Source organism: Periplaneta americana, chromosome 1 (assembly GCF_040183065.1).
Source record: "Periplaneta americana isolate PAMFEO1 chromosome 1, P.americana_PAMFEO1_priV1, whole genome shotgun sequence".
Classification (NCBI taxonomy): Eukaryota; Metazoa; Arthropoda; class Insecta; order Blattodea; family Blattidae; genus Periplaneta; species Periplaneta americana.
This window is the reverse complement of record NC_091117.1, coordinates 33,700,643-33,724,618: the sequence shown is the minus strand read 5'-3', so window position 1 is coordinate 33,724,618 and position 23,976 is coordinate 33,700,643. Positions and strand designations below refer to the sequence as shown.

At 35.0% G+C, this 23,976-nt stretch overlaps 1 protein-coding gene across 2 annotated transcripts in view; it reads right to left on the bottom strand.

Moving 5' to 3' along the window:
* The window catches only part of C15 (homeobox protein C15), a 322,205-nt gene extending 299,350 nt beyond the window's left edge, over positions 1 to 22,855 (bottom strand). For both annotated transcript variants that reach the window (XM_069818128.1, XM_069818134.1), the window contains exon 1: positions 20,899 to 22,855. In XM_069818128.1, the coding sequence (XP_069674229.1) occupies positions 20,899 to 21,706 (808 nt within the window). In that variant the 5' untranslated portion in view covers positions 21,707 to 22,855. The remainder of the gene's footprint in view (positions 1 to 20,898) is intronic.
* Positions 22,856 to 23,976: the final 1,121 nt, after the last annotated feature.

The window sequence follows — 23,976 nt, the reverse complement described above, 5'->3', positions numbered from 1 at the left end:
AATATTTCAGTTGTCACTCTCTGCTTCTTTAATATGTTGTGTATGATAACGGCAAAATGCTACGCAGGCATAAAAACCTTTTCTGCATTTAAGTCAGTGTTGTAAATAACAGAAGCTGTCCCACAAATTAATTACACTAAGTTCCATCAGTTTAATCAAGTAGAAGTAAACATGAATATTAATGCAGAACAATATGCATGTGAAACATTAATGAAAAGTCCATAAACTGCGTGGTATTGCCCTAGATAAACAGAATTCATTATAAAAGCCATTACGCTAAACGATTTTGTTGTATAATTAAATTTTCTGTCAATCAGAAAAGGTGGTGATGACATCACACATTCTCTAACATATTGTGTTAAGTTGAGGCGTAGGTAAACCATTAGCCAATAAGCGCGTGGCAGACAGTCAAATAAAATTGTCATGAAACAGGACGAGCTTGACTACCAATTTAATACGAATTATTTTGAAATAACACCGAAATATCATATTTAAAACAACCATGCAAATCATTCATATAGGTAATTTAGTATTCTGTTGTCATTCAAGGAATAGCGTATATGATTCGGAATGAGAACTCTTTTGCAGAAACTCGTTGTAGTCTGTGCGAAGATAAACCATTTCAAAAAACGTAGAATAATCATTATTGAGATATCTTCAAAGTAATATTTGTTATTATTAGGGACGGATATTTTATATTATAAAATCTTGCCAAGTAGTCATCTAAATATTATCTTAAAATTCCCAAAATATTCTCTTAATAATAAAAGTATTCTCTTAAAAATTTGTCTGAACAAAAATATGGATTACCCAACAAATTTAATTTATACAGATTTTAAAGTAGCCTATTAACTATAGAAAAAATTTATAGATATGGTTTAGTAACATACTACCATATAATTCAAATAAAACATAGGCCTAAATCTAAATGACATGAATATCATACTTGAAGACAAAAGTCTACTTTCTCATTTATTGAGCCTAAATGTCATACAAGTGCAGCACTTAGGTCTAAACATGGTGCCAGTTTCGGCCCAAGACTTTATAATAAATTTACAAATCATTTTCCAAATTTTAAATATTTAAAATTGAACCTTTTAAAAAATAAATTTATAAAATTATTTCTGATATTTAATATTAACAAATGTGTGTACTTTTTACCTTTTTATTTCTGTCCACTATAGGCTATTCATGTTTTTATTAAATGTCACGGGCTTCTATCTGATTGTCAATTTATATTAAATATGTGTTTTTTCCCCTTTTTCTCTTTATTATTCCTCTTGTGTGTTAGTTGTCGGTGTGAAATAAGCTAATTATTGTATTTAGTAAACTACCTTTGTAAATTTTGTGTTATATTATTGGCTAAGACCACACCGTATACGAGCCTGGCTCTTACGGTAGTGGCTAGAAACATTTTTTATTGTATATTTTTTAAATTATATTCACTTTGCTTACTAGCTAAATGAATAAATAAAAAATAAATAAATAATATTAGATGTTTATTTAGCTAGTAGTCAAAGTGAGTACAAATTAAAGTTATTTAATTAATTTAATTATTTAAAAATCTTGTTTTTCCTATAATTCATGAAAAAATTTAATAACAATAAAATAAACTACCAGCATTTCTCACAAAATAAATGCATAGAAACATACAGCTACCCCATAAATAGGCCTACTTGCAGTAAAAATTTCATCCAGATTCATTAATGCTGTACTGGAGTAAAAAAGTTGGTGTTGAATCAGGAAAAAAAAAAACTTATGGAAAAATGGATTTGAAAGTAAAATGAATATTCATGTAAATTAAAATTCTCCTCCGCTACATTCATCTGATAACTTCAGGGACCAACTTTAGAACACAAAGTTACCAGATTTGTAAAAAAGAAATTTTTGAGGGAAAAGTAATTTTGACATCTCTTTAAATGCCACATCCCCTTACAGTCTTAATTAAACAAAAATTAAACATATTTGTAATCAGAATTGAACTAAATCCATTTGGGTTATGAAAATAAAGAAGTGAAATCGCCAACAATTTTTTTTTAATCTTCATAATTTTCAGTGGAGTCCACCTCTAAGGCGTTGGTTTACAAATACAATTACAGAAAGAGCATAGCGACTTTTTCGAAACTGTTTACTTGTCCCAGTACATTGTTATATAAGTTATGTAAAAATCTTGCTTCCGATAAGTTCATTATCCCAGAAGCCTACGACATTTTTCGTAGAAGTTTCTAGTTCAAAGTTCTTCAAAATAAAATTGTAGTTTATATTCTCTTCCAAACAAAACTTTTTCATGCAGTAAATGCTTCATAATAAAAATAAACTAACTTAATAGGTTTTCTATGTTTCAAGCGTCATTCTGTGATATGACTCTTCTGCCGAAGACGTCCTGTTCTCCAACGTCATACTCTCCCCACAGTGAAGGAACTATGCATGTGGGAGATCATGTGTGACGTATCACAAATAGGGAACTGTCAGAATGGATGTGTGTTCATGGACTTTTACTTTGTTTTCTTTCTCCTAAGAAGTTTTAAAACTATCTTATCTGAAGACATTTTGACAGATAAATAACTCTATGAGAGTTTGATGCACTATGATGTTGACATATTAATAAGTATGTAGCCAGCAATCGATTTATATGTGCATACTATGGAAAATCCTGTCAGACTTCTACTCGTTATTCCTGATTTAAAAAAGACTCACATGAGGAATAGGCTAATAATAATAATAATAATAATAATAATAATAATAACAATAATAATAATAGTAATAGTAATAATAATAGTAATAATAATAAAAAAATAATAATAAATTAGGGACTCAGGATTGGAGTCTGTCACCTAATCTTTTTAATGTGGATAGGCTATGACACTCGAGAGGAAATTAAACGCAGAATAAATATGGGAAATGCGTGTTATTATTCCATTGAGAAGCTTTTGTCATCTAGTCTGTTGTCAAAAAATCTGAAAGTTATAATTTATAAAACAGTTATATTACCGGTTGTTCTGTATGGTTGTGAAACTTGGATTCTCACTTTGAGATAGGCACAGAGAATAAGGTTCTTAGGAAAATATTTGGGACTAAAAGGAATGAAGTTACAGAAGAAAGGAAAAAGTTACACAACGCAGAACTGCACGCATTGTATTCTTCACCTGACATAGGCCTAATAAGAAACATTAAATCCAGACATTTAAGATTGGCAGGGTATGTAGCACGTATGGGGGAATCCAGAAATGCATATGGAGTGTTAGTCGGAAGGCCGGAAGGAAAAAGACCTTTCGGGAGGCCGAGACGTAGATGAGAGGATAATATTGAAACGGATGATAGAGACTGGATTAATCTTGCACAGGATAGGGACCGATGGTGGGTTTATGTGAGGGCGGCAATGAACCTGAGGTTTCCTTAAAAGGCATAAGTAGGCCTATAGGCTATAGATCATTTAATAAAAAATTGGAAGATGATAGAGCTGGGCAGGGCATGTAGCACGTATGGGCGAATCCAGAAATGCATATAGACCTACCTAAAGTGTTAGTTGGGAAGCCGGAGGGAAAATACCTTTGGGGAGGCCGAGACTTAGATGGGCGGATAATATTAAAATGGATTCGAGGGAGGTGGGATATGATGGTAGAGACTGGATTAATCTTGCTTAGGATAGGGACCGATGGCGGGCTTATGTGAGGGCGGAAATGAATCTCCCGGTTCTCTAAAAGCCGTAAGTAAGTAGTGAATCCAGGTATATGAAACAGTAAACATTTTTTAAATATTTTAATATTTGGTGATCATGTAACATTAATACAAGACATTGACGAAAAATTGCAGTATTGCGTGCAAAAATTACACAAGCTAGGAAAAAAATTAGAATTTGAAAATATCAAGTAATAAAACCAAAGTAATGGCCCACAGTGGTAGGCCTACATTTGCAATGCATTCAAATATGGTAGTTAGAAGAATAAGAATGTGTCCCATTTTAATTAGGCCTATTTAGATTGTAACATAACTCATGATGTATAGGTGCTAAAGTTTATAAAATCCAATTTATGAGTTACAGGAGTTCATAAATTAAATGAAGAATTAATAATTTTAATTTTAGTAAATATATCAATTTAGGTGGAACTTAAGTACAAAGAACTGGTGCTGACAGTGTGTGCTTCTGAACTGAAGACTCAAATTATAGTATATCAGTGAAGGAGACTGATTGCCGATTGGTCAGTTTCAGTTCGCATAACGGAAGTGCATTAACGCGAAAACTAATTTGTAGGCCTAAGCTTTCGCCTAACATGAACAACCTACCACTCCTTTTATGCTAATGGACTTTTCTAAACGAACTTCAGTTCCAGGAAAGTAGATAAAGTCGTCTTCTCTTCCCTTCTAAGACGAATATCGGATGAACTTACAAGTACAGTGTTTGACTGTAAGACAATATTTTTAAACATTTGAATAGCATTTTCGTAGTTATCTTGGCTTTTTTTTTTTTGTTTTTCATTTTTAGTACCGGAATTTTGCTTCAAATATGCACAAAATACAAAAAAGGCTCTTTTCAGCCACAAACTTGGGTTTTAGGCATTTCAATTAATTTTGTAAAAGCGAAAACTATAGTTTTATTATTAATATAGATTATGACAAGGAAAAAAACCTCACTCTAAATTTGTGTTATAAGTCTACTGCAAAAGAATTAGGTTATAGGCCATCAATCTTCTTTTTGTAAAGACGTTTATAGGATAGACATGATTTTAGAGAAATGTTGTTAGCTATTATTTGTGCTATGTCACAGATAATATGAAGTATTACTGTAAATACATTTGCACAAACATTATTCTATCTTTTCCAAAGTTAGAGAAAGTTAATAGTGTTGTGCCTTCAAATGTCATTTATAGTCCATGGTGTAACCTACCTCAAGAGGGTAAAAATAGCAAAACATAAATTTAGACGGAGTAACAGTCAAGTTTTATAACTTCTAGAAAGTTTTGACAAATACGAGTTTTTTTTTTATTCCAAAGAAAGAGAAAATGAAATTTTATCAATAGAGACGCCTTAATTAATTACGCATATTCTTCGAAAACGAATTTTGTAAATATTTTATCGTCGTATGGAAAGAAGTTCTTGAAGTGCGGTAATGAACGCTATGGTGAATTTGTCTTCAGATAGCTATGTTTATAGGAGTGTTAAATTTGTTATAAGTTAATCGAACTTCATGAAGTTATGTGCCGTCATGTATGATAAAGGTTTTGACATGTCTCAAAAAGTACGAGGGCAAAACATTGATGTGCACATAGTCTAAATGAAAAATTAAACTGAGGTAGTAATCTTATAAATAATGAGAGCTTTGAAAATAACGAACACAAAGGAAATGCAGTGTCATCAACCTTTAGCGTTTCGTAAAGTACGTTAAAGTAAGGTTCATGTTGATAATAGGTATACTACGTACCCATAATGAAATCTAACTTTTTGAAGGCTAACATGCGATGTGCCGTCCCTGTTAATAGTATAATTTAGCATTGTTATACGAAGTTTTTCAAAAGTAACTCATAATTGTAACTAAAATTAATGAGGTCATTTCAGACAAAAAAGTCAGACACATAAAGTCTTCAACTTAGAAAATAATATTTTTTGGAAACAATAGTAATATACGTTACAAGAGCGGTATGTTGACGTTTTCATGTTCGAGGAAAAGATTGAAAAAGCGAAACGTAGTTGAGCTTTTTTAATTTCCGAGAACATGAAAACAAACATACCGCTCGTGTATCGTATATTATTTTGTGCGAAGAACGTTTATTACATACCCGAAAGACGAATTTCTAATTAGTTGGAATGAAATCTCCATGTTGGTTTCTGTTTAATGACGGCAACTTCGGAAAACCAAAATATCTTTCTTCAACATTGTTGCTATAAAATGTTTTCTGTGTTTACTATACTCCAGCAGGCCGTGATATACGTTTGTCTTTTTTTCCCCCCAGTCTATAAATGCGAACTTAAAACAAACGGTAAGGTTATGTAGCCTAATGATTTATTTTTTCATTTTAATATTTTAACAATATTATTTATATAACATATTGCAGTAATAACATCGGCATCTGGAATCTTGTTCATTTTTTCACGACTTCCTTAATGTTACTTGTATCAGGAATGCAATAAGTTTCGTGGAGTAGTAGACTTTACTTAATTTTTGCAAATATTTAAAAACAATAATTAACATTGCAATTTAGGTTAAATTGCAGTGGTAAGTTTCCAATTTATAATTATTACTATGTTAAACGTCTCTAAAAATAATATGTTGAAAGCCTAAAGCAGTAAAATGAATGTCGCGCTTAAGCGGTAAGAAGAGGGAAATTGTTATGTGTGTTACGTTGGGAATATTGAATGTGGTATTTCACACTTAACGCGTATTGGTTCTGTGCGGAAAACAAGCAAATACGCACGATCTCGCACAAAATATTTTTGCGACTATGCGAGTTATGGCACCATCAAGAAAATTTGTAAATATATTTTTAATTGAATTTGGCGTTCCTTGAATTTATAAACGAGACATATTACAATTTGGTAGAAATGAAATTCACCGGCTTTTACACAAATTAATATTTTAGTAAATAAATTGCTGGTTTTAAACAATACATTGGATTTATTTTATTAGATGTTTAAAATGTTCCCAGTTTATAATCTTTCAATGGCTAAGGCGCTGTGCAAACTTCTTTTGAACATTTTCAGTTACTGCTGGCTGCATTTCTCTACACTTTTCCCTTACTATCCCTGACACGTCCCGTAGGAAAGATCTTACTTTTCAGATAATCGCATAATATGTAGGCCTAATCAAGTGGAGACAGATCAGGTGATCTTGCAGGCCACTTTATGTGTCCTCTTCTTCCGATCCAAGTTTTTATATCTCTGACGCGTCCATAGGACTATTCTCTGAATTTCGCTCCTATTAGGCTGTACTCACAGTTGATGATGGATGAGTGAAACAGAGAAAAATTCTCTCCGGCACCGGGATTTGAACCCGGGTTTTCAGCTGTACGTGCTGACGCTCTATCCACTAAGCCACACCGGATTCCCATCCCGATGTCGGATTGAATCCTCTCAGTTTAAGTTAAAACTCTTGGGTTCCCTCTAGTGGCCTACTCTCATGCACTGCGTCATAGATGTATGACAGTGGCACAATGTCCACACATGTGCAGAGGTGCACTCGTTATGAGTGACTTCAGTACATCGTAATAATATAGGCCTATGATATTAGAAAAATAATCAGTTCGTGATTTAAGACGGCGCTTATTCCGTCGGATCCCGGCCACTTAGTCACGTAGGAGCTGCAAGACAATAAACATTTTTAAAAATAGCTTAAAAGATAACTTTCTTAGCAATTCACTCTAATTATACTGACTTAAACGGTCACTGACTATATGGTAACTTCTTTCTTTAGACATCATCCTGATAGTGCTATATTTTCACAATTGTCTCATAATAATCTCTTCCTATTATCTAACATTATTTGAAATATATTAACATTCTATGTATTTTAGTTTAATTTCGGCTACACAGTTTGTATTTCATTGTTCATAGTTCATAGTATTTTACTATTTAATTCGTAAGTAACTCTTGTATACACGTAACTTTTATCGAAGTCAAATTGTTGTATTCTTTGTAGTTTTTAAGTTCATACATATATAGGCCTATGTATAGTCCTACTTTCTGCTGGTTGAGTGGAAGAGAAGGCCTTACGGCCTTAACTCTGCCAGATAAAATAAATCATTATTATTATTATTATTATTATTATTATTATTATTATTATTATTACCGTACTACTACTACTGGAATTTAAGAGGCAGATAAATTAACCAAGCTCAGCTAACAGATGCAGAAACCCATCCGAAGAAAATTGAGAAGCCCCGAAATATAACCCTTTAAATCCACTTTCGATCGTAAATAAATGGCCCTACTTACATCGGCCTACAAATTCCATCCAAAGACAAATAATCGACTTAAAGCAAACTGAAGTTTCATCTTGATCCTACGAGTTCTTCTGAGAATATGAATCCGTTTCATACTCTAGCCTATCATTAGAGATGGAATTAATGAGTTTTGTTTCAGGGCTCCTTCAACAGACCTGTCAACGCGTGATAAACAATGGTCATCGTTAAAATTGTTATTATACTGAAGTTAAAGTTAATAGACTAATAAATTGTGTGGAAACATGAGTGTTGTTGAACACAAAATACTGGGAAATCCATACTACTTTGATATTTTTCGTTGTAAAAATGTGCAATGTTGTAAGAATGCTGTGAATGATTAAAAAATTAAGCCGAAACATAACTTGTCAGTAAGCCGTAACTCTGAATAGACCACAATGCTGTTTACTTAATAGTTTAAAACTTAGTATTTCCTTGTTTAATTCATAAGTAAGCTTAACTTTTCTACGCGTATACACGTAACTTTTATCGAAATCAAATAGTTATGTTCTGTGTGGCTTTTAAATTCATTCATATTTATGTACCGGTATACTTTTTGCTGGTTGAGTGGAAGAGAAGGCCTTATAGCCTTAGCTCTGCCAGCTAAAATAATTAATAATACTACTACTACTACTAATAATAATAATATTAATAATAATATTAATAATAATAGTAATAATAATAATAAATGTAGGCCTTTACACTGCGATAGTTTGTAATTTTGTGTTTCGTTAAGGAATTTAAAATTCTTCCTAAAAATGAATGATTTCTAAGACTTGATCAATTTTGAATTTTCGAAATTAAACTTTGCGAATAAAATTATGTTGTTTAAAGAATTTAAAACTAGAATTTTAGCCGAAACATGAGTATTGTGGGAGACAAAGTACTGGGAAGACATACTATAATTACTTTGTCATTTTTCAAAATTTAACTTTGCAGAAATATGCATGGCTGTTGACTGTAAGAGAATAAACCTGTAAACCTGGCTAGAATCATGCACACTTCTACTCCGAATTATCTGTTATCGCGCTTTCAATTTCCTACAACTCTTTGAAACCGGCATCAAGCACTTCTTTCTATCCCTCAACATAGAACGTCTTTATACTCATCCTCCTACACTGTAGAAATACCTCGCATCTGGAATTCGTTACCTAATGACGTCAGGGACTGCCGGACTTTATCACAATTCAAAATTAAATTGGAAAATTTTGTTTTATTTAATGCTTTGTAGGTATTGCTAGAAGTGTTGATTTGTGTGTTTTTTTTTCTTTTTTAATCTAGATTAAAATGGCAAGTTTCTTGTTTATGTTAGTTAATAAGTTAGGACACAATTAATTATGATACTTAATCACTCATTTAAAGTTTGTGTGACTGGAACCTGTGTATATTTTTGTGTGGCTTTACTTTGTTTATAGTGTTTTTGTTTCCTTCTTATTTCTATTATTGTATTTGTATTTCTGGTGGTGTGGAAGAGAAGGCCTGATGGCCTTAACTACACTAGAATAAATAAATAAAATAAATAGACCTAACTGACCAGTAAGCTTAAGCCGTAGGTAATTCTGAACACAGCACAGTATCGCATTTCATTTAACTTTTCGAATTTATATTAGCCTATTGTGTTTCCTTAAGGAATTTAAAATTATGTCGAAAAATGAGTCATGATCAATTTTATGCGTTCGAAATTCAACTTTACAGGTAAAATTATGTTATAAAAAAGGTAAAGGTATCCCCGTAACATGCCATGAAGGCACTTGGGGGGGGGGCATGGAGGTAGAGCCCCATGCTTTCCGTGACCTCGGCACTAGAATGAGGTGGTGTGGTCGGCACCACGCTCTGACCGCCTTTTACCCCCGGGAAAGACCTGGTACTCAAAATTATGTTATACTATAAAAAATTAAAAATTCTGTCGCAGCATACGTAGTGGGCGAGACAAAAATAAATGAAAAGATCATAGGCTACTTCGTCATTTTTCCAAGTTCAAGCTTGCAAAAATTTGCATTGTTGCAATTTATGCTGTAGATGAATAATATAGAACTCATTTTTCAATTAACATTGAACTTAACGGAACCAATATGCCTTTGAAATTGAATAATATAGGCCTATTATTTAAAAACCAGTTTTTCTCAAGCCCCGGAACGCATTCCGGTACCGTGCCCTGTCACACCAGTTAAGTTGAAAAGCTACCGGGCCGCTAGATATGCTCCTGGAATTTGTTATTCTACTTTTCTAAGCATTTTTCGCTAATTATATTTTATAGTGGAAATATTCTTAGGGTAATAATTTTCGTGATTGTGTCGAAAAGCGCAAATCCAGATCGCCTCTAAACTATAAATTGTAACTTACTTACTTACTTATTGGCTTTTAAGGAACCCGGAGGTTCATTGCCGCCCTCACAAAAGCCCGCCATTGATCCCTATCCTGAGCAAGATTAATCCAGTCTCTATCATCATATCTCGCCTCCCTCAAATCCATTTGTAACATCTAACTAAATTATATCTGTGTAGCAAAAGTTAATGACCAAGATACTTAGGTACTTTTAAATGATCGGGAATTGTTCAGACTTACGCATATAGGAAGTCTTTTAACATTCGGTAAAGGGAATACCGCTGTTTATGATCGACCATAAAAATAGCCTGCAAATCGACTGGAACAAAACATGTGGATTGTGAACCCTTTTGTTGAACACAAAGAGACAGCCCTTTTCCACGAATAAACCCTGCAACTTCTTGAATTACCATCTGACAAAGGGCTGGAAAATACAGAAGAACCCCGATTATAATAATAATAATAATAATAATAATAATAATAATAATAATAATAAAGGTGCGCCTGATAAGGCATTTGAGATCTTGTTTAGATCAATTCTTTTCGTGTTCATTTAGAGACTTATTGTTATTCTTGCATTTTGCTAAGATGGTATCTTTCACATTTGAAATTGCACAATTCATAAACACAACTTTCACCCCGATTATCCGTCACCTTATTAACCAATCGGCGGATTATCCGACTGTCTTTATTTCGTTCTTTTTCTCTTTGCTGAAGAAAGAAAACAAACATGTAGGTCTAGTGCTGACAGTACAATACAAGTAGGATAAAGTTGCCTAATTCCGTGATACGTTTTCTTTTCACTGAATGTTACGGGATTGGGTATCTTGCTAGAAAGTTCACTGATGTCTCGAAAGTAGCGAAAGATGCCTGGCGCTATGGTTGAACGGCAAAGCTTTGAGTGACATTCAATTTTAAAAAAGTATCACGGGATTAGGGGTATCACGGAAATAGGCAACTTTATCCTACAGTACTATACTGTACAAGATTTTATCCTTACACAGTATTGCTGTCGCTGCTGCCAATAGAAACAGTTAGGCCTACTTCTGGTTTGAATAATTTCAAGGAAAAATTGTTCCGGAGCCGGGTATCAATCCCGGGACCCTTCGCTTAGCGCGCGAACGCTCTACCGACTGAGCTACCCCAGGAACTATACACGACACCGTTACAATTTTTCCTTTTATATCCACACAACTCACATGAGCTGACAAGACGCCAGAACTCAACTGTGAGTGCACACAATTACTGTGTGACTTTAAATTGTGGCTTTCTGTTAACGTACCTCCAGTAACGAATGTATTATACAAATCTGACTTTCAGGTAGTAGCTCCCTGTAAAGCAGGTTCGAATAATTTCAAGGAAAAATTGTTCCGGAGCCGGGTATCAATCCCGGGACACTTCGCTTAGCGCGCGAACGCTCTACCGACTGAGCTACCCCAGGAACTATACACGACACCGTTACAATTTTTCCTTTTATATCCACACAACTCACATGAGCTGACAAGACGCCAGAACTCAACTGTGAGAGCACACAATTATTCAAACCTGCTTTACAGGGAGAGACTACCTGAAAATCAGATTTGTATAATACATTCGTTACTGGAGGTACGTTAACAGAAAGCCACAATTTAAAGTCACACAGTAATTGTGTGCACTCACAGTTGAGTTCTGGCGTCTTGTCAGCTCATGTGAGTTGTGTGGATATAAAAGGAAAAATTGTAACGGTGTCGTGTATAGTTCCTGGGGTAGCTCAGTCGGTAGAGCGTTCGTGCGCTAAGCGAAGGGTCCCGGGATCGATACCCGGCTCCGGAACAATTTTTCCTTGAAATTATTCAAACCTGCTTTACAGGGAGCTACTACCTGAAAGTCAGATTTGTATAGTTACTTCTGGTGTTTTCCCAACTTGTAAAATAGTCACTACTTGCATTCAAAGAAATAACACCAATAACTCCCACACAGTAGGTATATAACAAATCTGTGCAACATACAGTCCTTCTTACTGTTCCAGTGGCCGTACTGTGCAACTTATATCCAAATATCTTCCACGAGTGTCAAAAGAAAACGTGTTTGACAAGTAGGGGAGACTGTTGTACCTTTAGCATAGTGAACCTTTGAACATTTTTTGTTTTTTAATTTTTGCTGCTACCTAGAGGACTTAAACTGAAGTAGATTGTAGAGAAAGCTGCTAAGTAGCTCTGGTCGTAATTTCAGTTTGATTTACTGCAAAGTGAGAGTTCTGTAGACAAAAGAATTTTTTTAATACCAAAAGTAAACATTTCGTTCATTGATATATGTTTTATAACACAAAACCAGATTGCATTTGTTAATATCTTTCAAGTACGGTGTGTTCCCTATCATGTGGTGAGTAATAACATAATTTAATTTCCATTATTTTTCGAATCTCAGTTCTGGAAGCCATATTTGTTTAAAAGTGCACCCTCTTGTACCTTTGAACACAAAACATGTTGTACCATGGAACATGTTCCAAGATACAAAATACTATCAGTTTTTGTTTTTCTTTTATTTTGAGATCATGTCACGAAGTAAGTCTGGAGTTAAGAGGTTCCCAATTGATACGGATGGCTTGAAGAAAGCTGTTGAAGCAGTTATTGCTCATCCACGAAATAAAATCTCAATCAGAGAAGCCTGCTCTGGCTTACGATGGCAAATACATTTTAAATATGATTGTCAGTTTTTACAGCTATATTCCCACTTACATTCCAGCTGTTCCAACTTACAAGAGGGTATGTTTCAAGGTACATGAACCTGTTGTACCTTTGAACATATTACATATCCCTTCATTTTATTTTTTCCATCCTTAATAGATCTGTAAAACAGGAAAATACATACAGGAAGTTGTAAAGGAATCTTCAATAATTATTTCAAGCATTTTTTTATTTAAAATATTTCATTTTCCAAAATTAAAAAAAAAAAATAAAATGTGAAAAGTGTTTAGAGGTACAACAGTCTCCCCTATTAAAAAAAAGAAAATTATTGAGCGGTTTGGGAAAAGGGAAACCATAATTCGTCTGGGATCAGAATATCAGATTGGCGTTGTAACTGTGCACGATGTAATAAAAAAAAGGATCAACTGTCTGAAGTATGTAAATCCACAACACGAGATCTGCGATATTGATATCTTTCTGCAGATAGCATCACAAGGAAGTTTCTTGGCCCTTAAAATCCCATCATTGACAACTGGACTTAAATTAGTGAACTTTTTATCCACTATCTAGCATGTTAAACACCACAGGCAGAAAATTAAAAAAATGTATGTAGCCTATTAAGTACAGTAGTGGCAAAAAAAAAACCGGACCAACCATTGTAGCCGATTTCAGAGCCTTGTTCACTCCAGAGCACGATAGACTGGTAACTAAGACTTTCGTGGTTCGAATCCTGCCTGGGAAGGAAACTTTTTTTTTTGTTCCTTATTCAAATTTATTCCCAATACTTTTCGATTGCAGCGATATTTTACTACTTAATTAAATTATTATTTCCAGAACATGAATTTTACCAGCAATCGAAAAGTATTGGGAACAAATTTGAATAAGGAACAAAATAAAGTTTCTTCCCAGGCAGGATTCGAACCACGAAAGTCTTAGTTACCAGTCATCGTGCTCTGGAGTAAACAAGGCACAGAAATCAGCTACAAGGGTCTGTCTGGTTTTTTTTGCCACTACTGTACTTCATTGATGAAAATATTTTATGGTACGGATTATCCGATTATTTCGATTAACCGTTTAGTCCACCGAATTCATTGCCACGGATTATAGAGGTTCTACTGTACTTTTAAATCTATGAGTAATTTGAAATTCAGGAGTAGAATGGAAAAAATGAATATCCAAATTTACATGAAATAGCAATCAGATTTCTTCTTTGTTTTTCTACCACATACCTTTGTGAAACTGTATTTTGTGCGAGATCGTGCGTATTTGCTTGGTTTCCGCACAAAACCAATCCGCTGTAGGCCTAAGTCTAAAATTCCACATTCAGTATTCCCAACCTAACACACATAATAATTTCCCTCTTCTTACCGCTTAAGTGACATATTGATTTTACTGCTTTAGGCTTTTAACATATTATTTTTAGAGACGTTCAGTATAGTAATAATTAGAAATTGGAAACTTACCACTGCAATTTCACCTAAATTGCACTGTTAATTATTGTTTTTAAATATTTGCAAAAATTAAGTAAACTCTACAACTCCACTAAAGTTACTGCATTCGTGATGCATGTAACATTAAGGAAGCCTTTTGTTTTAAGTTCGCATTTATAGATCGGGGGAAAAAAAGACAGACATATATCACGGCCTGCTGGAATATAGGCTAGTAAACACAGAAAACATTTTAAAGCAACAATGTTGAAGATAGATATTTTTGTTTTGCAAATTTGCCGTCATTGAACAGAAACCAAGATGGAGATTTCATTGCAACTGATTAGAAATTCCTCTTTCAGGTATGTAATAAACGATCTTCGCACAAAATAATGTACGATACACGAGCGGTATGTCTTCTTTCAATTCTCGGAAATAAAAAAACCTCAACTACGTTTCGCTTTTTCAAACTTTTCCTCGAACATGAAAACTTCAACATACCGCTCTTGTAACGCATATTACTATTTTGTCATGACCGTGATTAAAACGAAACAGAGGAACTGCCTTTAACTTTGACTGTCTCCGTTTGGCTATCATTTCAGTTGATCCCAGAATTAACAAGCTAACAGACAGAAAACAGCAACAAAAGGCTCACTAGGCTCGCTAAAATCTTAAAAATTCTCAGGTGTAATAACAAATAAAATGAACTAAGCACTAAGGTTAAATTTTCAAACGTAATTATTTCTGTATTAATGTGCTGCGTTTTTAAATTGATCATATTAATTAGTGTTGGAACTAGTGTTTAGAATTCAGATATTTATAAATGATAGCATATAAAAACATTAACATTAGGCGTGCGTATGTGTGATAATTGTTTCGTCTGTTTGTTGATACCGTTCTGCTGCTCTCCCTGCACAGCTGACTTCTATGGTGAGTTGCAGTGTATAGACTCTAATCATTCTTCGTATTATCTTTTCTTTTTGAAACCAACGTAATTAAAATCAGTTTAATAATACAATGATCAATGTTATACATTTTGTGCGAGATCGTGCATATTTGCTTGTTTTCCGCACAGAACCAATACGCGGTAAGTGTGAAATACCACATTCAGTATTCCCAACGTAACACACATAACAATTTCCCTCTTCTTACCGCTTAAGCGCGACATTCATTTTACTGCTTTAGGCTTTTAACATATTATTTTTAGAGACGTTTAACATAGTAATAATTATAAATTGGAAACTTACCACTGCAATTTCACCTAAATTGCAATGTTAATTATTGTTTTTAAATATTTGCAAAAATTAAGTAAAGTCTACTACTCCACGAAACTTATTGCATTCCTGATACAAGTAACATTAAGGAAGCCGTGGAAAAATCAACAAGATTCCAGATGCCGATGTTATTACTGCAATATGTTATATAAATAATATTGTTAAAATATTAAAATGAAAAATAAATCATTACATAACCTTACCGTTTGTTTTAAGTTCGCATTTATAGACTGGGGGGAAAAAAAAAAGACAGACGTATATCACGGCCTGCTGGAGTATAGTAAACACAGAAAACATTTTATAGCAACAATGTTGAAGAAAGATATTTTGGTTTTCCGTAGTTGTCATCATTAAACAGAAACCAACATGGAGATTTCATTGCAACTAATTAGAAATTCGTCTCTCAGGTATGTAATAAACGATCTTCGCACAAAATAATGTACGATACACGAGCGGTATGTTTGTTTTCATGTTCTCGGAAATTAAAAAAGCTCAACTACGTTTCGCTTTTTCAATCTTTTCCTCGACCATGAAAACGTCAACATACCGCTCTTGTAATGTATATTACTGTTATGTTTCTGGTGTCTAGAAAGGGATATGTCAGTGAAAATTGGCATGGCGTAAGTTAATTATGCTGGCGTGAGGAACTAGAACATGCTACAACATTGCATTAATCCAGTGATTAACATTATTAATTAATTTGACGACATTGTTGTATTTTCAGATAAGTTACTAATAAATTAATTATATTGGGTTACTGTTCAGTCTAAACTTATCGCTTTTACAAAATGAATTATATCATTGAATGCAAATATATTTTATTTTATTATATGACGAGCGCTTTCGCCTTACGGCATCTTCAGGTCTCATGAACATAACAGGAACACATTATGAAACATCAGGTTAACAACATATAACATGCATGAATTATAACATTGTGATGAAGACTAGAAACTCTGGTGAATTATTTAGGAGCATGTCAAAATGCATAGCCTACTTATGTGATTTATGAGCAGGCTTCGAGACTTCGGACCCAATAGAGCAGTTCAGTGGGAAATCCGCATAACGGCGTACTGAGTATAGTGGTAAACAGTGGGTGGGGGTACTGTAGAATGAATGCCAACAAATACGCAAAGGAAAACGCTCTGGATTTGAGGGTTCTGACGAATAATTTGGTTTTCATACAAACTGTGTCCGAAACTATAACACGGTTAGAGAAGTCAAAGCAAGAGACGCCGGAAGCCCTCAAATTAATTTAGAAAATAATGCAGAGAATTAATGAGACATCAAGTACACCGGTTACTGAACGTGTAAAACAGAAGTGGAAATCAATTTTATGTAAAAATAACGGACATGGAACATTGTGTAACATAAACAGCAAATTAATGGACATAGAGTCACAGGAGAATAAAGGACTGTCTCTTAGAGACTGATATGATGTTTGGTTTTTTTCGTTTTGCTCTTATCACGTCATGCGATGTAGAGCGCAGCTTTCTACAGTACAAACTTTGGCAGATAACCGAAAAATATTTACGTTTGAGACACTGAGAATGTATCTTGTAGTAAGTACATTGCAATTCGGTACTGTAACTGCACTTCCTAAAGACAACCAATAGTGAAAAAATTAAAATTGCTACATATTTATTTCCATCATTAACACTGTGTATAATTAAACACAAATGCTTATAAAAGACAGGAGAATAAATCTTTTCACATTCTTTTGACATTATCATTGTGTAAGGTATATTTACTTTCAGAATGTACATATGTGTGTTTCCCCATACTACCGTACTCTACTCTAAATAGCAACGTTGTTACCTCAACACATCTCTATGTAACTGCAGCGAGTCGACAACCTATAGACCATGCACAGTAAATTTATTGTATCGGGTCCAAAGTCTCGAAGCCTGTTTATGAGGCATTTGCATATTATTGTTCAATATGGAAGAACCAGAAATATAACTTACATGTGCACAATAGATGTCTAGTCTAACCTTGTCACTTTTATACAATGAATTATATCATTGAACGTAAATATATTTTATTTTATTTTATTTTATTATATGACGAGCGCTTTCGCCTCGGAATCATCAAGTCTCATGAACATAACAGGAACACATTATAAAACAGCTGGTTAACAACATATAATATGCGTGAATTACCACATTGTGATGAAGCCTAGAAACTCTGGTGAATTTTTTAGGAGCATGTCAAAATGCATACTTATGTGATTTATGAGGTATTTTCATATTATTGTTCAATATGGAAAAACCAGAATTATACAGTATTGTGCATAATAGATATGTCTAGTCTAAAACTTACAGTATCACTTTTACACAATAAATTCTGTGGCCGGGAGGAAACAGGTCTTAAGTCAATTTTTTTTTTTTGAAAACGAGATTTTTACATATTTTGAAAGCGGAAACAATTCTCTACAACCTGGTAAAACAGTTAAGTCAAATAAGACTCCTGACTGGATTTATAGGGCGTTACCAAATGTCCTAAGTACTTTTTGAATCGAGCACACACAGAATAAAGGACTTAAAGTATATTTAATACTTTATTCCTTACAAACCATCACATGTTTATTTTCCATGCTTACCTATTAAAAATGTCTAACTTGTATTTTAGCCATTTTATCACATACTGATGTCCTTTCCTTTTAAAACTTTAAGCACCAGGGTAAACAGTCCTATAATTGTTTAAGACCCATTTTGCTTTCCTAATAATTCTCATTTATTTTGACATGAAAAAGGTCTTATGTTTAATAGTCCCTTCTACTCAGTTTGGCTTCTAGTCTTAAAAGGGCTTAAGTGCGGCTATTTTTGGAAATAATCAAGAAAATTGTTAAATGAGCAACATTAACTATTTTAGAAGAAATATAAACAAATAATATCCAGGAAAAAACTCTTAATTAAAAAAAAACTCTATAATTGACACTAATTTCAATCTTTCTACTGCTTTCCTGAAAAGTATAACATTTTTACTTAAGACCTTTTTCCTCCCGGCCACAGAATTATATCATTGAATGTAAATATATTTTATTTTATTATATGACGAGCGCTTTCGCCTTACAGCATCATCAGGTCTCATGAACATAACAGGAACACATTTAAGACATAAGTTATCTATTGTGCATAATATTGTATATTTCTGGTTTTTCTATAGGGGCCTATTGAACAATAATGTGCAAATGCCTTATAAATCATAGACCTATATGCATTTTGACATGCTCAAAAAGTTCACCAGAGTTTCTAGTCTTCATCGCAATTTTATAATTCATGCATACTATATGTTGTTAACAGGAACACATTATAAAACATCTGGTTATGTTCATGAGACCTATGATGCCGTAAGGTGAAAGCGTTCGTCATATAATAAAATAAAATATATTTACATTCAAAGATATAATTCATTTGTAAAAGTGATAAGTTTAGGCTGAACAATATCTCAATACAATTAATTATTAATTAAATTATTTCTCAACATGTCACACCGTGTACTAATGCTCTTCAAGTCTTAAGATCACGCCATACTTAATTATTAATAGCCTACTTACGCTAGTTAATCGTAACCTATGAACTTAAAGGAAATGGAAAGGTATTTACGAGTAAATTTGTTGGGACCAGGCCCTCGTCTTATAGAAAAAGAATTTACCTGGCTGCGGTGTCTAAAAGGTTGAGAAGCATTGCATTAAACCAAAATATAACTGTTGGTAAACCGGCGTTTCTGAACAGATCACAATACTGCATTTCATTCAACTTTGTTATAATTTGTATTGTGTTTCGTCAAGATATTTAAAGAGCTACAGAATCATAATCTTTCCCTACTTAAGTAGAAATATATCTGAAATTGATACAGTTTACAAATCTACGTGTTCTGAGAAGGCTGTTCTGAAGTTTTATAAAGTTATTTCTTATTAGAGATATTATTTATTAAAATTTCTGTCATTTTGAAAAATGTTTAAACATTTCAATAAATAGTCTAATATCTTAAACAAGTTACAACTTAACAAATGTAAGAAGAAAGTCAGGTTCAGAATACAGTATTTAGAATAAGTAGATTTACAAACTGTAAAAATTTTAGGATCTTAAGTAGGCTTAGTTACTTTTACAATATATAGGCCTACTGAGAAAATGTTCCTTTTAGGCTATTTAACATAGGGCAAGATAGGGATTCCGTATATCTTCAAAATTTTGCCGAGAAATGAGTGATCTGTAAGACAAACAGGGCCGGTATTTATGGAGATCGCAAAAATCACGACATAATAGATAGGCCTATACAATAGATGTTTACTAATCTTTACGAATTAGCCTAAGTGATTCTGATTAATAATATGTGGATAAAACAATCGCGACAAATCGCGAAATGAAGTTCTAACAGCGAAATATGAACACATTCGCCAATTATTAGACTACTATTGCGTCGTTTTATAGCGAATTACATACGCTGAATTTTTTTTTTCGGATTTTTTTTCCTCTTGAATTTCTTTTATATCCAAGTAAGCTACATTACAAGGTGTTACAGGTGTTCTGATTAACTTATGTTAGTGAACTCAAAAGACGGAGAATTCAACATTTCGTAATAATTTTGGAAATATTAATTTGAGGGCTGCAAGTTCTTTTTTCGTTTTTAATGAATATGTGTTAAATACAGTCTCAATCCAACAAATATTGTCTATTGCCCATACTTCACCTTTATCAGAATCCAACGAACCTATAATGTTAGGGGAGAGTCGGGTAGTATCGGACATCGGGTAATATCGGACAGTGAGTTTCTTTCATCTATCACACGATGATAGTACCTGATTGACATGGTTACGTTTCTGTGATGTCGCATAGAGAAACGTAACCATGTCATTCAGGTACTACCATGTGGTGGTAGGTGAAAGAAACGCACTGTCCAATACTACCCGATGTCCGATACTACCCGATTCTCCCCTAATTATTTGGAAAGTAATATTCATACTGAATTAATACCCCAATTCCAATTGTATTTTCCAAAATTTCCATTAATCTCCGCCAAGAATAGGTACAAATCAATCCCCAACAATCTCCACCGATACCAATATTAAAAAACACAAATATAAATATCTGCCCTTGGACATAAACTATTTTATGTTCTTGTAATTGAACTTTGCAAGAAGTTAGCGTTGCTGTGTTCCGTAAAGTGTGAGGAGGTCAGCCTGAGATTCACAGAAAACAAACTTTGTCAAACTGAAGACCGCGTTACGCCGCGCCGTCTTGAATAAACAATGTCATGCTGCAGTTCCTACCTGTGAGGCGCTCTTTGACGACCTGCGACGCGAAGGCTGCCGCAGCTGCACTCCTCTGCAGCGAGGTGGGGTCCATGGAGGCGGCGGCGAGCCACGGGAACGGCGCGGCTAACGCCGGTACCGCGGTGCTGCCTGCCCCCGCGGGGGCTCCCAGGGGCGGTGGAGGCGGCGGCCTGTGCGCCGGCACCCGAATCACCCCTGCGGCCGTATTATAAACAAGTCCTGCGGCCGCCAGAGCCGCCGTCGGTGGACACAAACCACCGGAAGTACTTGTCCGTACACCGGAAGTCGCCGTACCACTAAACTGCACAATCGCGGGGTGCGAATAAAGCGACGTGATGGCGTCGTGCTGCGAGAGGCCGTGTCCCTGGGGGTGTAGCAGCAGCGAAGGGGCGCCGTTTTTCTCCAGCATCCCCTGCCGTCCTCCTCCTAGGCTGTTGTTGTTGGCCTCGAAGTCGGAGCCGAGAAGCCGTGATATGCTGAAGGGTAAAGACTGGCCGCCAGAAGGGGTGCCTGACGACGCGTTGCTGGTGGTGCTGGGGGGTGGGGACGGCGTGAGGCTCCGTCGGTGGTGCAGGTGGTCTTGCCGGTGGTGCTCGGAACCCGGGCTAAGTAGGGACGCACCCCCATCGCTGCCAGCTGCACTGCAGCTACGGATTCTTACGTCGTCGACGCCGTCCACCATGCTGCTAGAACGGCTAGCGCAGCAGCTCTCGTCATCGGCTGTGGCGCTGCACCGGGAATCGGTGTCCACGTTGATCTCCTGGTCGTCTTCCTCGTCCACCATCATATCGCGGTGCATATCCATTCCTCCTCTAATTGACTAGGTCCATGGTCCGCAACTAACCTCGAAAACTTTGCCGTGCGCGTCTTCCCCTGATTGTAAGTCTCTTCAATTAGGCTATCTTACCATTCTTTAGCACACCTTCGGAATCAAAGCCAGCAAATAGTTACTTCCAATAGTAAGTATATTGAAATTATTGTCTCCATGATTTCCATCGCACAGTTCGTTCTTAAGATTGTAATTTTTAATTAAAGTTTAAATATACCTCAATTTTACTCCTTTTCTGAGATAGTCACGCCTAATTTAAGGACATAATCATTTTGTAATGCGTTCTTGAATTCTTTCGCATAAATAGTTCCTAAAACTCTATTTTATAATTTTACGTAAACACTTTTGAAGTCGATACGTATTAATTTAACCCTGAAGAACACCTACCATTGTCCTATTTCTCACCTAGACATCAAACGAGGATGTGGAATTTTTCAATTACTTTTAATTTCCGCTGGATTATCAAAGGTTTAGATTTTACTTTACAATGAACTGTCACTTAAATAACACTTCTAAATTTATATTTATTTGTTCTCTTTGAGACAGTCGTACTTCACTTGATGACAAAGTTGTTAATTGTTATTTATTTCCATAAGAAGATTCGTTCTTGAAATTGTACTCCATAATGCCATGTTTTTTTAAAATTAGGTCTACACACCTGTAGGTAAAATTTATTTACTGTTTGTAGTGTTTAATAACACCTTAAATTCACCCTGTTTCTCAAATATTCATTCCTCATTTAAGGACAAAAACTTCGGAATTCGTAACATTGACGCATATTTGCTCTTAATTGAAGAATTCATTGATGAACTGTCACACGAAAGCGTCAAACTTTCACAGCACAATGAATTTCTTCACTTCTGCCAAGATTGTATGTCCGCACTGATTTCTCGACGATATAAATCTGGTTTAGTTGAAGTCGTTAATTTAATGTCTCTCTAGAGGCTGTTCCTTTCCTGTGAGTTGCAATAACTCCAATTTGTATATTTCACGCACAATTAACACGATCGTCACTTGGTCACCAGCACGTTGCACCGGGGGGTTGGGAACGGTTCCTGCCCGCCCTTGTGAAGTAACGCTATCCTAAACGAACTGACCCCAATGTCAAGCAGTCCGTCCCAACCCAGTTCCCAAACGACTCTAAAAACTTTCTCCCCCACTTCCAGCGCGGACGAGTGGGAAGGCCGACTAGTACGAGCAGCGAGGCGAGGGGGCGCTTCCCCCCTTCCAAGGCTCCCATGCTAACACAAACCGGGTTGAATTGACCAATCAAAGCGGACCGTTTCTCACGGCAATCCCGCCTCTCTTGAAATCTCATTGGTCAAATCTTATGTCATCAAGAGAAGCACACAAATTGAAACACACTTAACTTTGTTGTAGCGAGGTTTTCATGCGATGGTAGCGCCGCTCTGTCGGTTTATATAGAGAATTAATTATGCCTCCTACCCAGCTGCTGTCTTCTTTTCCTTACTGTCTGCTATATTTCTTTTCTTAATGGAGGGGAAAAGTAAGGAAGCCATCTTTCTTTTTCTACGAAATCTATTAAGTCAAGTGTTGTTGGAAATAAAAAAAAGTAGCTGAAACTTGTACTGTGTTAAGACCATTACATTTCCAGCTTAATTTGAGAAGTGGCATATCTGCCGTATAACAAGAATTCATTAAATCACGGCTTATAGCTTGCACATAGTGCACTCACTGTGACTAGGTTAGCCTGTTGGTGCAGTGGACATCTGTCCTTCGCTCCAGTGCTAATTGCTTCGAGTCTCCAAGACAGACGAAGTGCTTATAAACTCTCTTATTTTGTATTATCTTTCTTATAGTGTTTGTCGCTGGCCGTGGTGTACGCAACGGCTTGGTAGCGCAGCATTTACTCTGTATGGAAGCTACAATTGGACGGAGTTAAGCAACAATAGACCAACCAACAATTTGAAACAAACTGAGATATTTCCATAAGCCTGTTGTTGGCTGCATTATTTAACTCGAAAAAAAATCAAGAATGCGATAATTATCTGCATTTTACTGCTATTTAGCCTATATCTTGGAAAGCATGATGAAAAGATATTCAGATAGTCAATATAATAGACTATAATATAACATAATATTGTTTTATTTGAAGTTCAGTCTAATTGACATATCACAAGTTTAAAATCAATGACATTTACATATGTAAATGATCATTGTGTATTATAAAAATTAAAGCAAACGTTTTCGCCCTTCGGGCATCATCTGGCATTTTACATAGGCCT